A 15,178-nucleotide genomic window follows, 5' to 3' on the forward strand; every position below is an offset into this window, starting at 1 on the left:
AAGACCTCAAGCACATAGTCAGAAAGGTAGATTCTATGGAATATGTGTGTACATAAAACATTTATACCCTAATAATAGGGATACACCACTTCTTAAGTGCAAATGGGACATTCACAAAAAGTGTTACATGTTAGGTCACAAAGAAAACATCAGCAAGTTCTATATAGTAGAAGTATTATAAATAACACTCTGATCTCAATGCAATAAAAGCAGAAATTCTTAAGAAACAATTTTAACAAGGCCTTTCCACATGGAAAATTTTTAAATCTTATATTAAACAACTCTTTAACGAAATGGGAAATACAAACCCAATTTTTGGAATTGAAAAAAAATGAAATACTGGGGCCAGCCCAGTGGCATAGTGGTTAAGTTCATGCACTCTGCTTCAGCAGCCTGGGGTTTGTGGGTTCAGATCCTGGTTGCAGACCTACACACTGCTCATCAAGCTATGCTGTGGCAGCATCCCACAAACAAAGTGGAGGAAGATGGGCACAGATGTTAGCTCAGGGCTAATCTTCCTTACCAAAAAAAAGGAGGGAAGGAGAAGAAATACTACATATCAGAATCTGCAGACTACTTTTAAAGTGGTTATTAGAAGAACGGTCATAGGCTTAAACCCATTTATCAATAAGAATAAAAATAAGTGAATTAAATTCCTAATGGATGCACACACACACACACATCCACAGACAAACTATAAACATAACATAAGCCAAAAGAAGGCATGGGGAAGGAAATAATGAAAATAAAAGTAGAAATTAATGAGGTAGATATAAAACAGTTTGTTAAATTAATAAATCTAAATTCTACTTTTTTTAAATTAACGAACCAAACAAATCATTAAGTAATTTAATAAAGCAAAAAAAGGAAGAGAGCACAACTCTACAAAATAAGAAGTCACATGGGGAAGTCAACATTGAAAGAGAAGGAAATTTTAAAATCATAAGAGACTACGTGGCATAATTCTTTGCAAATATTCTTTAAAATCAAGATAACATGGATAATTTTCTAGAGAAACAAGCTATACCAAAATTGATCCCATTAGAAATAAGAAAGCTTAAATAGACCAATTTCTGTAGAAAAATAGATAAAGTTACAGAGGAACTATGCCACAAAAAGCACCATGTCCAAATGGTTTCACTGGGAAATAACCAGACAGACCCAATGCAACATAAATTGTTCCAGGGTAATGAAAATGAAGGAAAATACCAAAACTCTTTTTATGAAGCAACTATAACTTTGCTTCAAACTTGATAAAGACAGTGCCAAAAAACTACAGACCAACATCACTTACATCAATGTGAAATTTCTAAAGACCACATTAACCAACAGAATGCAGTACCACATTAAAAAAATGATACACCATGGCCAAGAGGGATTTATTAAAGGAATACAAGGTTGTTTCAATATTAGGAAATCAGTTAATATAAGACATTATGTTAATACATCTAAGGAAACAAATCATATGGTTATCTCCATAGGTACTTAAAAAGTCTGTGACAAAAAAAAAACACTTAAGAAAATAGAAATCAATGGACAGGTTATTAAATAAATAAAATCCTAAAGCTAGTATTTTCTTAAGAAGGGAAACACTAAAGGTATTTCCACCAACATTAGGAATAAAGTAAGGATGACTACCATCTCCACTACTACTTAATATTGCACTGGAAGGATTAGAAAATGCAACTAGACAAGAGAAAGTAATTAGGGGAATAAGAACTGAAAAAGAATAAGGGAAACTATCTCTACTCACAGATAATATGTACTTAAAAAGCCCTAGAGAATCAATGATAAAACAAACTCAAACATTAGATGATTTCAATAAGGTAACAGGATATTAAATTGGGATAAAGAAACCAATAGACAATAGGAGAGAAAATCCTATTTATAATAGAAACAAAGAAGATAAAATACTTAAGAAATATGCAAAATCTATATGAGAATAGCTTGGAAGCACTCCTGAAAGACACAAAAGTAGACTTGAACAAATGGATGAATGTTTTTTATTCTTGGATAGGACAATTCAAGATCTTAACGACGTTGGCTGTACCTAAGATAATTTTAAAATATAATGAAATCCTAATAAAAATAGGAAGTATTTTTAAAATAGAGCTAGACAAGTTGATACTAAAGCTCACATGGGAAAATAAGTATGCAAATCCCTATCAAAATTCCAACAACATTTTTACAGAAATAGAAAAAAATTCATCCTAAAATTCGTATGGAATCTCAAGGGACTCCAAGCAGCCAAAACAATCTTGAAATTGAAGAACAAACTGAAAGGACTTACACTTCCTGATTTCAAAACTTACTACAAAGCTGCAGTTATCAAAACAGTGTGGTACTGGTATAAAGAGAGACATATGGACCAATGGAGAGGAATAGAGAGTTCAGAAATAAATCCTCAAATACATGGTCAAATGATTTTCGACAAGGGTGCCAAGACCACTTAATGGGTGAAAAGACAGTCTTTTCAACACATTGTGCTGGGAAAGCTGGATATCCACGTGCAAAAACTGAAATGGGACCATACCATATACAAAATTATCTCAAAATGGATCAAAGATCAAAATGTAAGAGCTAAAACTATAAAACTCTAAGAAGAACACATAGGAAGAGGCTTCATGACATTGCATTTGGTAATGATTTCTTGTATATAACACCAAAGGCACAGGCCGACAAAAGGAAAAATAGACAAATTGAAATTCATCAAAATGAAAAATTTGATGTCCTAGTGACACAAAGGACACTATCCGACAGAATAAAAAGGCAACCCACGGAATGGGAGAAAATATTTGCAAATCGCCTATTCGATAAGGGATTAACATCCAAATATACAGAGAATTCCTAAAACTCAACAACAAAAAACAAACAACTGGATTCAAATGTAGGCAAAGGACTTGAATAGACATTTCTCCAAGGAAGGATATACAAATGGCCAATAAGCACATGAAAAGATGTTCAAAATCACTAATCATTAGGGAAATGCACATAAAAACCACAATGAGATACCACTTCACATTCATAAGGATGGCTATTATAAAGGAAAAAAAACAAACAGAAAATAACAAGTGTTGGTAAGGATGTGGGGAAATTAGAACACTGGTGCCCTCCTGGTGGGAATGTAAAATGGTGCAGCTACTACAGAAAACAGGATGATAGTTCCTCAAAAAATTAAAAATAGGGCTTTGTATACGTTGCCCGCACCACCTGGAGATGCCCCAGGCACCAGGCACCACCCCGCCATGGTCAACCTCACCCTTGTTCTTCCAACATTTGCCATCGACTGTGAGCCCTTGGGCTGTATATCTTCAAGCTGTTTGCAGACAAAATTCCAAAGACAGCAGAAAACTTTCATGTTCTAAGCACTGGGGAGAAAGGATTTGGTTATAAAGGTTTCTGCTTTCACAGAATTATCCCAGGGTTTATGGGCCTGGGTGGTGACTTCATATGCCACAATGGCACTGGCAGCAAGTCATCTACAGGGAGAAATTTCATGATGAGAATTTCATCCTGAAGCATATGGGTCCTGGCATCTTGTCCATGGCAAATGCTGGACCCAACACAAATGGTTCCCGGTTTTTCATCTGCATGGCCAAGATTAAGTGGTGGGGTGGCAAGCATGTGTTCTTTGGCAAGGGGAAAGAGGGCGTGAATACCGGGGAAGCCATGGAGCACTTTGGGTCCAGGAATGACAAGACCAGCAAGAAGCTCACTGTTGCTGACTGTGGACAACTATAATAAACTTGACTTGTCCTGTAACGTAACCAGCAGACCTTTCCTTCTGTAGCTCAGGAGAGTATCCCTCACTCCCATCTGCCCTCAATCACCTATGAACTTGGTGCTCTCACTGCAGTTCTTTGAGTTCCACATTTTCCTTATCCCTCTGCAAGTCCAGCTGACTTGCAGAGTTTAGTTTGTGATTAAGAAACAAAAACTATACAACAAAAATAGAATTCCCATATTATCTAGCAATTCTACCTCTGGTATATACCCAAACGAATAGAAAGGAGGGACATTAAGGGAGATTTGTATACCCATTGTCACAGCAACATTATTCACAATAATCAAAAGATAGAAACAAGCCAAGTGCCCACTGATGGATGAATGGATAGACAAAATGTGGTATACTCATATAATGGGAAATTATTCAGCCCTAAAAAGGAAGGAGATTTTGACACATACCACAACATGGATGAACCGTGAGGATATTATGCTAAGTAAAATAGGCCAGTTGCAAAAGGACAAATAGTATATGATTCTACACATATAAGGTACCCAGATTAGTCAAATTCATAGAGACAGAAAGTAGACAGGTGGTTTCCAGGGGCTGGGGAAGAGGGAATGGTGAGTTAGTGTTTAATGGGCACAGAGTTTCAATTCTGCAAGATTAACAAAGTTCTGTGGATGGATGGTGGTGATGGTTGCACAACAATGCAAATGTACTTAATGCCATTTTAAGCGAGCTGTACACTTAAAAGTGGTTAAAATGATAAATTTTATGTTATGTATATTTTACCACAACTTTTAAAAATGTGGATTGATTTCCAGAATGTATTGTAAGTAAAAAAAGCAAAGTGCAAAAGAGTATCTATAGTGTGGTACTCTTCATGTAAGAAAGAAAGAGGTATAAGAAAATATACATGTGTCTGCTCATTTGTGCACAAAAAATACAGAAAGGATAAATCAGAAGCTAGTGATACTGGTTACCTATGAGCATGCAGTGGGAACAGACAAGAAAAGGTGGGAGATGTGAATAGGACAGAATGAATAGGAGTGGAGAAGACAGATGTCTGAGTATACCTTTTTGAGTAATATATTTTATACATATATATTATCTATATAGAGAGAAATATATAATATGTATCTATATTAAATATACTGAGCATATATATACATTATATATACAATGTATATAATAATACATATTAGATAAAATATGTATAGACATTCAACATACATAAAATAAACGGACCAAGCTGTATTTCACCAAATGAACATATCCAACTGAAGTGGGTGGGAGGAACTAAACCAAGTAACTTTTGAAAATGGTATTTGGCTAAAGAGAAAAAGAACACTAAACAAATAAAGTCTACTTAGCAGGGTTTTTCTTCTAAAGGGTATAAATTAGCAATTTGAAACTACTTTCTGTGTATTCTAGGACTGAGCAAATAAGTAAACATACTATGAACAATGGGAGCCAGTTTTCTTCTGGAGAGAGAAGTAACAAATACGTATAAGTGAGAATGAGTACTGCAGTGTTAGAGTCAATTTGAAGGTATCAGCATGAATTCATGGTTTTTAACAGATAGATCAACAGAAAGATATAGAAACAGACACGGATGTGTGTGGAAGTTATATGAAATATAAGGCAATGTGATGTAATATAATAATAATGTAATATAATGTAATAGTGTATATATTTCTCAGATTTGTTTGGTCTAAGAGCCTCAAAACAATGATTTCCCAGCAGCAATGAGCACATCTAATGCCCAGATCTTGGCTTCTACATACCATTTCCCACCAAAAGGAATCAGGACTCCTGGGAGAAATAGCTGATTTCAGGACTGGGGCTGGGAAAGTACAAGATGAGCCCAGAACTTCTTGCTACACCAAAAAGTAAGCATATGCTCAAAGAACAATAGATATATATCAGGACACAGGTATCAGCTTGAAGAGGCTCCCACTGGCCAAAGCTGGGACAATTTGAGCATCAAAATTAAAAAATGGTAGTAACAGATTATAACTCTTTGAATAAAATAAAAATCCATGAGTCCATATTGCCAATGAGAGATCTGGAGACGAACGAGAAATTGTTTGGGGCCCAAGAAGTCCATAGTGCAGTGGGTAAGACAGCCCCCAACAGACGAGCATGAAGGGAGCACTACTTCCCCCACAGGGCGGCTCCCTGGAGGAGGTGTTGTTTGGGCACAGGGAAGGGTTTGGGGGGACTCACAAGGGCCCTTTGCGCATCCGGGGCGTGCTCATGGTCCACTGCTTGATCTTGTTCAGGCTCTGCTCATTGAGGAGCCGCTGGCCCTCGGAGGGCATGCAGTCCACGTACAGGTTGTACAGCAGCAGTGCCTCCGTGTTCTTGCGCAGGGCATTGGCCTGGACCACACGCTGAGTGAACACGCGTGGGTCCTCAGCACAGAAGAGAAGCTGGATCCGTGGCACCCAGTACTGGCAGACTAGGAGGGGCAGCCTTCCTGGGGTTGGGTGGGAGGGAGAAGGGAACATGCTGTCTGGCTCTCCGGGCTGGAGCACCGGGTTCTAGCCTGGCTCTGCTGCTGATGCATGGTGGCCCTGAGTAAGTGGTTTCCCTTCTCTGACCCCTGTCACATCTGTGAAATGGGTATGATGACACTCCTTGCCCTGCCCACATCACAGGTTGCCATGGATGGATGTGAAAGTGCTTTGTAAACTGTCGAGAGCTGTGCACAGACAAGGAGTTACACAGAGGTGGCTGTTCAAGTGCCCATTCCTTGTTGCCACAACTGGGACAGACATCACTAACTGAAGGGCCTTAGGCTCCTTCTCAACATCATGTGGAGAGCAGCACTGTCAGCTGCTCAGAGTTGGCATATCAAACAATGGCCATTTGCCTTTCCTGGGGTCTCTGAGTCATGGGTCCTCTGGTTTTCACTGGTCAGGGGACAGACAGCCACAGGACAAACAGAGCAAGGGAGAATTCAGATCTCAGCTGGCTGTGCCCTGGGTGGGGATTGGCCTCAGTCACAGGCCAGGCCTGGCCTGGGCTGGGGGTCTGCCTGGGGCAGGGGCAGAGAGCTTGTACCTTCAGCGGTAACCCCTCCATTCAGGATGGGCTTCCCCATCTCATCTCGCACCAAGCCATTCTCGTCAGTCTTGTGCACCAGGTACAGCTGCTTCTCCTTGTCATAATCCAGGACGCCGACCTTGCACCATTCGTACTTCAGCTTCCGGCTCTTGGGGTCCTCTGAAACAGAAGGGAACCCACCAGTGCTCCCTGCCACGGGGCAGGTAGGGGCCTCTGAGTGTGGGCAGCAGGTGCTGCGAACAGGTCACAGAGATCATTAGGCTGGTCTCTTTCCCACCTGGATGATCCCCTCTGGCTCCAGCAGAGTAGGGGCCCTGCTTCCTCCCTGCTAAGCTGGCCTCTGGGGAACCCCTGGTGGTAGGAGGTGCCCGAAGGACCAGGCCTCTCTGCCCTTGTGCTCTGCATGACCCCATCGGGGCAGAGAGAGACACAGGCCAGCAGGCCTGGGATGGGAGGCAGGAAAGCCCCAAGCAAACAGAGACCTGGTGAGCATCCAATTGTAAAGGTCATCATGGCTGAGCTGGACCCCTTCAAGGTGGCCAAGGCCAGGGCGAAGCCCTCCCCATAGGCCACATGCAGCAGTGGAGCCCCTGGGCCCATCATTTCAGGACAGGGCTGGCGGGGGGAGGTCGGGGTAGAAGACTGCTGCCCTGCAATGGGTTCAGAGTGGCCTCAGGGCCTATTTGGTCAGGATGGGCCTCCCACCCATTGCCTGGGCTGAAAGCCTTCGCCCACTTCCCCAGCTCGCCTCCTGCCACTGCCTCCCCGACTCATTTCTCTCCAGCCACACTGGACGTCTAGCTATTCCTATGACTTTGGAGCTTGCTCCTGCCTCAGGGCCTTTGCATTGCCTGTGCCCTTTGCTCAGGTCACCTCGTTGCAGGTTTGTTCCCTGCTCAAGTGGCTTCTCTTTGGAGAAGCATCTCTGCCTAAAATAGCACCTTTGCCCTAAGCACTCTCTGACCTGTTACCTGCTTGTGTCCCCCCCCCAGAGCCCAAAGTCATGCTATGTAAGCACCCTGCCCTGGTTCTGGCTGGCTTCCTCATGCTAGCATCAGCTCCCCAAGGGCAGGAGCGACTTTGTCTGGTCTTGGTCACAGCTGTGTCCCTGTATCTAGAACGGAGACTGGTACATAGTAGGTGCTCAGTAAACTTTTGTAGAAGGAAGATGCACATGGCATGGTGCCCGGAAGAGGAGGCCTCAACATGTAGTGGCTTAAAACAAACTGATGGGCTCTATAGGCTGGGCAAGAAAGAGGGGCTGCAATTCCGGGGAAATGCTCCCTGCTGGCTGATGCCAACAGACGTGTACAGGATGTTGCCGCGGTGTACCTCTCCAGCTTGGTTCTCTGTTTTCCTTTTTCCGTTTTCCTCTTCCCTTCCCTTCCTAGTAAGTTTCCTTTGTGAAAATGCTGACCTTGTCTTGGTTCAACTTAGAGGAAAAGATGTCACAAGAAGCCCCCAGGAGAAAACCAGGGGTCTCAGGCAGAAATGCTCCCTGCCAACCCTCCTCCCACTGGTGCTACGGCCCAAGGCCAGGGCCCTTGTGAAGGGCTGCAAGCAGAAGCTCTGCAGGGAGGCTGGCATTTGGTGCATTTAAGGTTAATGCAGCCCCAAACCTTCTGGTGTTATCACCAGGAATTGGAGATCTGGGAACAATTGAGTTAAATTATTTTTGTAATTAAGTCCAAAGTAAAGGGAACATTCTGGGCTTCTTGTCTAGTTCAAAGAAATTGATTCCAGCATTAACATGTTTTTAAATCGAAACTTAAACTTATAGCCTGCTCAACAGACTCACTGCAGGCCCCCTGGAGGTTGAGCAGTCTTAAAATCAGCATGGTTCTCACGATCTTCCTTCCCACCTGGGCGCTGGCCCACCAGGCCCCCTCCCAGCTCCACAGCAGTGTGTCCACCCACTGGGCAGGGAGCAGAGTGGCCCTCAGCCCTGCACTGGGGGACGGCCACCTCCAACCACCAAGCTTGTGACCCAGACCTTCCCGGGATGCCTGCACAGAGACCAGCCATGCAGGCCAGGGTGGCAGCCCTGGAAGCTCACCCTGGCACTGTACCCGACAGCGGCAAACTGGAGAGAGCCTCCACAGGCCCCAGGGCAGACATGGGGCCAAAGGAGAGCAGACACAGCCAAGGCCGAGATGCAGCAAATCTGTGCAGCATCAGTGTGGGTGTGATAGTAGTTGTGAATGGGAGACAGTAGGCATGTGAGTTCATGTTTGTGTGATGAAAATGTGCATATGAGTGCAACTTATGTGTGTGTGAGCTTGCTGGATGGTGTGTGAATGTGACAGTGAGTGTGCTTATGAGTGTGTTTGCAAGCAAGTGTGTGAATGTGAGTGTGTATGATAGCAGGTGTGTTGTCCATGTAGAGGTAAAAGCTGAGAGGTCACAGTTACAGCTGGAGCAATGGTGATTTCTGGGTAGTGGAATGGAAGGGCTTGAATTGTGCCCCTTATGCACATTTGAACATTTTCAATAAGCTTGCATTTTTTATTACTAATAAATCAAAGACTTTTTTTTAACACTAAACACCATCCAGTTGTCCTTTCTCTAGCCCTCCCACCAATGTAATCCCTGGTCCCTGCATCTCTTGCCCCTGTGTGGCCAGCCCCTTGGCCTGTATACCAGCGGGGAGGCCTCAAAAGGTGAGAACCCTCACTTCCCATGGCTGCCAGTCCCCAGGGCAGCCCAGGAGTTCAGGGCTGGGCTGCTGCCAGGACGGGATGGTGCAGACCAGGGTCCTGCCCCCTGCCCATGCTGGCCCTGCTCACCATGCCCCAGGAAGTCATCAGTGGGCAGGAGGGCTTTTCCAGGGACAGGTTTCCTGTCCTGAGACCCTGGCTCCAAGCCCATGTTGATCCACTCAGTGGGAGTCCGGCAGTCAAACTCTTCATTGTCAAACACCTAGAAGAAAGTAGCAGACTTTGGGAGGAGGTGGCTCACCCCTTGCTGGGCCTGAGTGGGCTGGGCATCCCAGAGGATGGGCGTGCCTAAGGAGGCTCCTCTCCAGATGCAGGAGCTGCCAATTGGGGACCAGGGGGCTGAGTGCCTCCTCTGCTGCTCACAGGGGTCTGTGGGGTCTGGCCCTGTGAGGTTCAGACAGAAGGGTATCTGGGGACTCAAAGCAGACTATAGGCTCTCTCTCCCACTGTCCAGGATCGTCCAGCTCAGGCCTGAGGGAAGAGGTGACCCTTGGATTTTGCTGAGCACCCCACCCAGACTGGAGATTCAGGGTGTGAGGAGGCCAACCTTAGTAGGATGATATGCATTTGGATTCCACTCTGCCTCCCCAGAGGGACCTCCAGGCAAGAGACACGCAGGGTCATGGAGAGGAAGGGCAGGCAGACAGGTGAAAGCCAGAGCAGGCTATGCTCCCTCTTACTCCTCCCTGGACTCAGTTTCCCCATATCAGTACCCCAGAGGGGCTACAATGATGCCCTCCTCCACCCTACATCTCCCCATCTCAGTGAGCCCAGAAGTGGTGGTCAAGGAGGCCTGTACACTACTTCACAGTCCAACTGCGCTGCTTCTTGGTGCCTGTGGGTGGGGCGGGGGCAGAGGTCATGCATACAGGTGGCCCTGGCTTGCAGGGAAGAAGCAGAGGATCAGTATCCCAGGGGGCCTGGGATCCCTCCTGCCCTAGCCTAGGATGCTCAAAACCCCTAGGAGGGCTCTGATGATGCAGTTGCCCTGTTTGACAAGTGAGCGTTTGTGACTGCCATGGGATCTTCTTTCAGGTCTGATCCCTCAGCTGGGGTCCTGCACACCCATCTCTGACCATCAGCCCTCCATGGAAGCTGGTCTCACCTTCAGTGGGAGATAGACGGGAAAGAGAGGGTCTTGGCCCTGCTCAATGGTCTGGGGGTGGTGGGGGTCTGGGTGCCTGGGCATGAGCTTGTTGGAGTCAATGCCCTCATTGGCCAGCAACTGCTCGATGTCCAGGCTCAGGTACAGCCGCTTCCTCCTGGCCAACGGAGACGAGGGGATCTCACAACAGCTCGGCTCACATGAGGTGGCTCCACGGGTGTCAGCAAAGGCCCAGGGGGTCACGGGGGTAGGGGTGTGGTCCAAGGACCTCTCCAGGGCCCTCCACCCCCTGGGGCTCATCAGGAAGTGATGTGGTGGCTGGGGCTGGTGTTCCAGGCCCCAACCGTCCTTCAGTCCTGCCTGGCATTCCACTACATTGACATAAATGCCACCCTCCCCAATTCCACAGCAAGGGGGGTAATTTGTTCCTATTAAGAAAACAAAGAGCTAGAAGATTTGATTTGAACACTTGCACACAGACCCATTTTAGTAACCTCTGTCCTGAGGATGGTCACCTAGTGGCTTGCCGTCCCTCACCCCTCGAGGTGGGCAGACGCTGCCTCCCAGAGGACAGGCCCTCCCACAGCCCCCGAGCCGTACCTCTCAATCTCAGTCTTGCGGGGGCACTGGCCTGGCAGCACCAGGAAGGGCACCTGCACCTTGGGCTCATAGGCCTGCAGCGGGAAGTCAGTCTGGGTGAGCAACTGTGTAGTGGACCCAATGCGCTGCTGCTCCAGGCGCTTCTCGAAGTCCTCAGGAATCTCAAAGGTTCTGACTACAGGTGGAGGCAGGGGCAGGAGCTGCAGGGACTCAGGCAGGGGCCCAACATCCCCCAACACAAAGTGCTAGGCAGGAACCAGGTGTGCAGCTTTAGGGCATGGGAAGCTCAGAGCTTGCCTGTGGCCAGGTAGTGGCAGGGAGAAGCCAGATATGGCACCAAGTACTGGAAGGAGTGCAAGCCTAGAGGACCGAGGGCCTCTGGAAGGTCTGTTTTGGTTCTGCTCTCCCTGCTCAGAGCCAGCATGCTGGACCATTCCCCTCCACGCCCCCCATGAGCCCAGAACCAGCCGCCTTTGCTCAAGCCAGATGGTGAATCAAACTACCAGCGAGGATTACAACTGGACAGGAAGACGAAATGGCAGCTCCCTACACGTCTGGTGTGGGTTCCTGCCACCCCTACCCCAGAGGTCCTCCTAAGCATATCAAAGTCTGAATGCCATTCACTCCCTGGGACCATTTTCAGACTCGAGGCATCCTGGATACTGAGGGAGTGGGTGGCACCATCACCCTGGTCCCGTGGGACCCTCAAGTCACAAAATGGCCACTTCTACTTAGAAAACCAGGGCAGACAGAAGCTTCCATTTAGGTCTGAGGGCAGGGGAGTTGGTGGAGAGAAACTCATTGATAGGGTGACCATTCCAGTTTGCCCAGGGCTGAAGGACTCACGATGTTAAGTGGAAAGGAAAGTCCAAGGCAAAACAAGACCAAAGAACTGGCAAAAGGGTGTGTGGGAATATGCTTCTGGAGATGAACCACCTTTCCAGGGGCTGGGTAGGCTCAGGACAGCTCAGTGATGGCCCCCGTTCACTCTCCTGGGAGGCCCTGAGCCTCCTAGGGCCTCACCACCTCTCTGGGATCAAGAGGTAATCACACTGCAGGAAAGTCCACCTTGGAGGTACCTTCTGGGGCTCCACAGAAGCCTCTAGAGGCTCAGCAGAGGCCATCCACTTTCAGCTGAAGTCCACTCTCTCACCAGAGCTGTCAGGTGCTCGGGGAACCCCAAGGCACCAAAAATGCCTGGCCAAGAAGGCAGTTTTTAGACCCATAATCATCTGCTCTGGAGCCTGTGGGTCCCTGGCACCACTCCACTTCCAGGACCATGGGCTTCTGGGCCTGGCCCTGCATCTCAGGGGGTAGAAGGAGCCAGAGTGAGAACAGCAAAGCCTGGCCTCTGGCCCCTGCTGCGTTCATGAGCCCTAGGCAGGCTTCTCAGGCTCTTCACTTCACCTTCTGGCAGCAGAGTGTACTTCTGTTGCTGGCTGCCAAGAACCTAACTGCCACCACTCTGTGGTGTTCTGGGGCTGCTTTTTCTCATGTGGGTGGGGCTGCAGAGCTGCTGACCATCCCCACCCCAACCCCCGCCATGGATGGTAGGAGCACCATTCCCAGCACCCCTACAGCCCTTAGATCTGTGGCTGGTAACCATTTTCTAGGCCACAGATACTTGAGAGACTGTTGAACACAAGTGGCTGGATCCTCAGATCACTGTACAAATGCACATACATGTGATGGTTCCTGTGCCACTTTTGGGGATTCACAGACTCCGTGAGACCCATAGGGCCTGAAAGGACTAATCTGGGCAATGCCAGCAAGGAACCAGGCCTCTTCTGGGGTTAGAGAGGAGAGGCAGACAGCTGGGACCATGGGACATCTGAGCCCAATCAAAGGGGGCGTCCTGTCTGCTGGCCATGTGGGAGGGCCCCTCCCCCATTTCCCCACCGCCACTCAGGGCCCCACCCTGCTTGCTGCCTCTCCTAGAGCCACTGTATTCTTCCCTCTGCCACTGGAGATGGCCCCACACCTGCAGACCTGCCCCAGTCCTTACAAGACTCATCCCAGAGCCTGAGAAGAGAGTCATCCTTCCCACTTTCAGCAAAGATTTCCTGGGTACCCACCTGACTAGGTGCTGGGGCCCCAGCGGGGAACAACTCAGACACAGCCTCACCTCCTTCAAGTCCACATTCCAGGGGAGGCAGAAAACACACATGTAAATGCCCAACTGTCCCCAACTGCGCAGAGAGAACCGGGGCCCTGGCCCTCAGCAGCTCCAACCCAGCGTGGTGCCCTTGTCACAGCTCTGCTATGATAAAGCAGCTGTGGCTCACTGAGCGAGCACTCATTGTGAGCTTGCAAAGCACCTTATCTCTTGTTGTCCCCATTTTACAGTTGAGGAAACTAAGACCCTCAGCTGAGAAGAGACAATCTCCCTGAGGCCAGAGGCCCTGCTTCCAAATGCACCCACTCACCCAGCCCTCCTGGGCACTGACCTTTTGGGGTGAACTTGTCAAGGTCGGCCTGCCTCAGGAGGTCCTGGTTCATGCTGGGGCCACGGCATACTTCCTAAAACCAAATCCCAGAGCTCTGAGGGAGCATAAACATCCAGGGGACCAGGCAGGACCTTGGAGGGACCCCCAAGGCCAGGTGTCTCTCCCAAGCCCACCAGGAAGCCCCCCAGGGCCACGGGGGTGGGGAAGAACCAGTGAGTTCACACAATTCCTCATTCAGAGGCCACAGTGGGCTATAAGCCGTGGCTACCTGGGACACCCCCATTCTTGTCCTGCATAGCTCCCCTCCTCACTCTGAGAATACTCCTGATGTGTGTCCAAGGGCTGAGCCACAGAGGTACTGAGAGGACAGCAGGTGTCTCTGCACGTACCTCCCCTCCCAAGGGCCACTCTGGCACCCCTGGCGTAGTGGGTATCAGTGAGTCCTCATCCTCTCTCTTAGCCCCCTCCCCTGCCTAAAACCTTGCTAAAGCTGCCCAGGACCCACAGGGCTCTATGAACTCTCCCCTAGTGATCCCCTCTCCAGCCTCCCCCTGCCCCCAGCCTCCATCTCTCCTCTCACATTCTACCTTCCTCCTCCACATGGGCCACAGCCTCTGTCAGGGACCCCAAGCCATTGTACCTACTGTTCCCCCTGCCCGGAACACTCCCCTTGCCCCCATCTTACCCAGCAAACTCATACCTATCTCTTAGATCTCAGCAGGATGCCACCTTGTCCAAGGACCCCCTTCCCAACCAGAGCTGGAAGGGGGAGACTCCCCCACCAAAGCCATTGCCCCTTGACAATAGAGACATGGATGTCTCATCCTCGCTGTCACCAGTGCTCAGTCCAGGGTCTGTCACACAGCAGGTGCTCAGTAATGGATCATTGAGTGAATGGACAGATGGGTGGATGGTCAGAAGGATGGATGGAGGGGGGGAGCAAATGAATGGATGGACAAATTGCTAGAGAGACAGATGGATAGAGATAGATGGATGGATAAGTAAACAAATGGATTGATGGATGGATGGATGAGTGAATGGAACCCACAAAGAGGGCTTAGGCTTGGTAGGGGACAGCTGCCACACTCACCCCAAGTTGAGCCAATGTTCCAGGGCTGAGGATGTCAGAGTAGAACCCACGCTGCTTCATCAGGGGGTACCTCTTATCAGTGCCTGTCAGGGGCAACTTCCGGGGCTGCCCCAAGTCTGAGAGCATAGGTGGGGCCAGGGGTAAAGGTGGGGGCTTGGGGAGAGGGCTTGGAGGAGGCTTCTCTGACCCAGAATATGGTCCCGGCAGAATCGTCCCCGGGTTGTGCTCTAGGCCTGCACGAGTCCTCCCCAGACTGCACTCGGGGCCTGCACGAGTACCGCTGCACTCTGGGCCTCCAGGAGTCCTTCCTGGGCTGCAGCCTTCTCTGTTAGGCGGCTCCATGCTGCTTCTTAGGGCAATGCCCCAGGGAGAGCTCCTAGGAGAAGGTACTGGTGTCACTGGGCCCTTGCCAGCCTCTGC

At 48.5% G+C, this 15,178-nt stretch overlaps 1 protein-coding gene and 1 pseudogene across 2 annotated transcripts in view; one reads left to right on the top strand and one right to left on the bottom strand.

The window, feature by feature from the left end:
• DNAH1 (dynein axonemal heavy chain 1) overlaps positions 1–15,178 on the bottom strand; it is a 94,394-nt gene that overhangs the window by 59,125 nt on the left and 20,091 nt on the right. For both annotated transcript variants that reach the window (XM_070492982.1, XM_070492984.1), the window contains exons 2-8: positions 14,759–15,134; positions 13,669–13,741; positions 11,222–11,396; positions 10,622–10,778; positions 9,586–9,718; positions 6,797–6,958; positions 5,957–6,209 (exon numbers count right to left, since the gene is read on the bottom strand). In XM_070492982.1, the coding sequence (XP_070349083.1) occupies positions 5,957–6,209; positions 6,797–6,958; positions 9,586–9,718; positions 10,622–10,778; positions 11,222–11,396; positions 13,669–13,741; positions 14,759–15,134 (1,329 nt within the window). The remainder of the gene's footprint in view (positions 1–5,956; positions 6,210–6,796; positions 6,959–9,585; positions 9,719–10,621; positions 10,779–11,221; positions 11,397–13,668; positions 13,742–14,758; positions 15,135–15,178) is intronic.
• Positions 1,427–4,340, top strand: LOC139041392 (peptidyl-prolyl cis-trans isomerase A pseudogene; annotated as a pseudogene).

The sequence above is a fragment of the Equus asinus genome, chromosome 21 (assembly GCF_041296235.1).
Source record: "Equus asinus isolate D_3611 breed Donkey chromosome 21, EquAss-T2T_v2, whole genome shotgun sequence".
In the NCBI taxonomy this organism is placed as follows: Eukaryota; Metazoa; Chordata; class Mammalia; order Perissodactyla; family Equidae; genus Equus; species Equus asinus.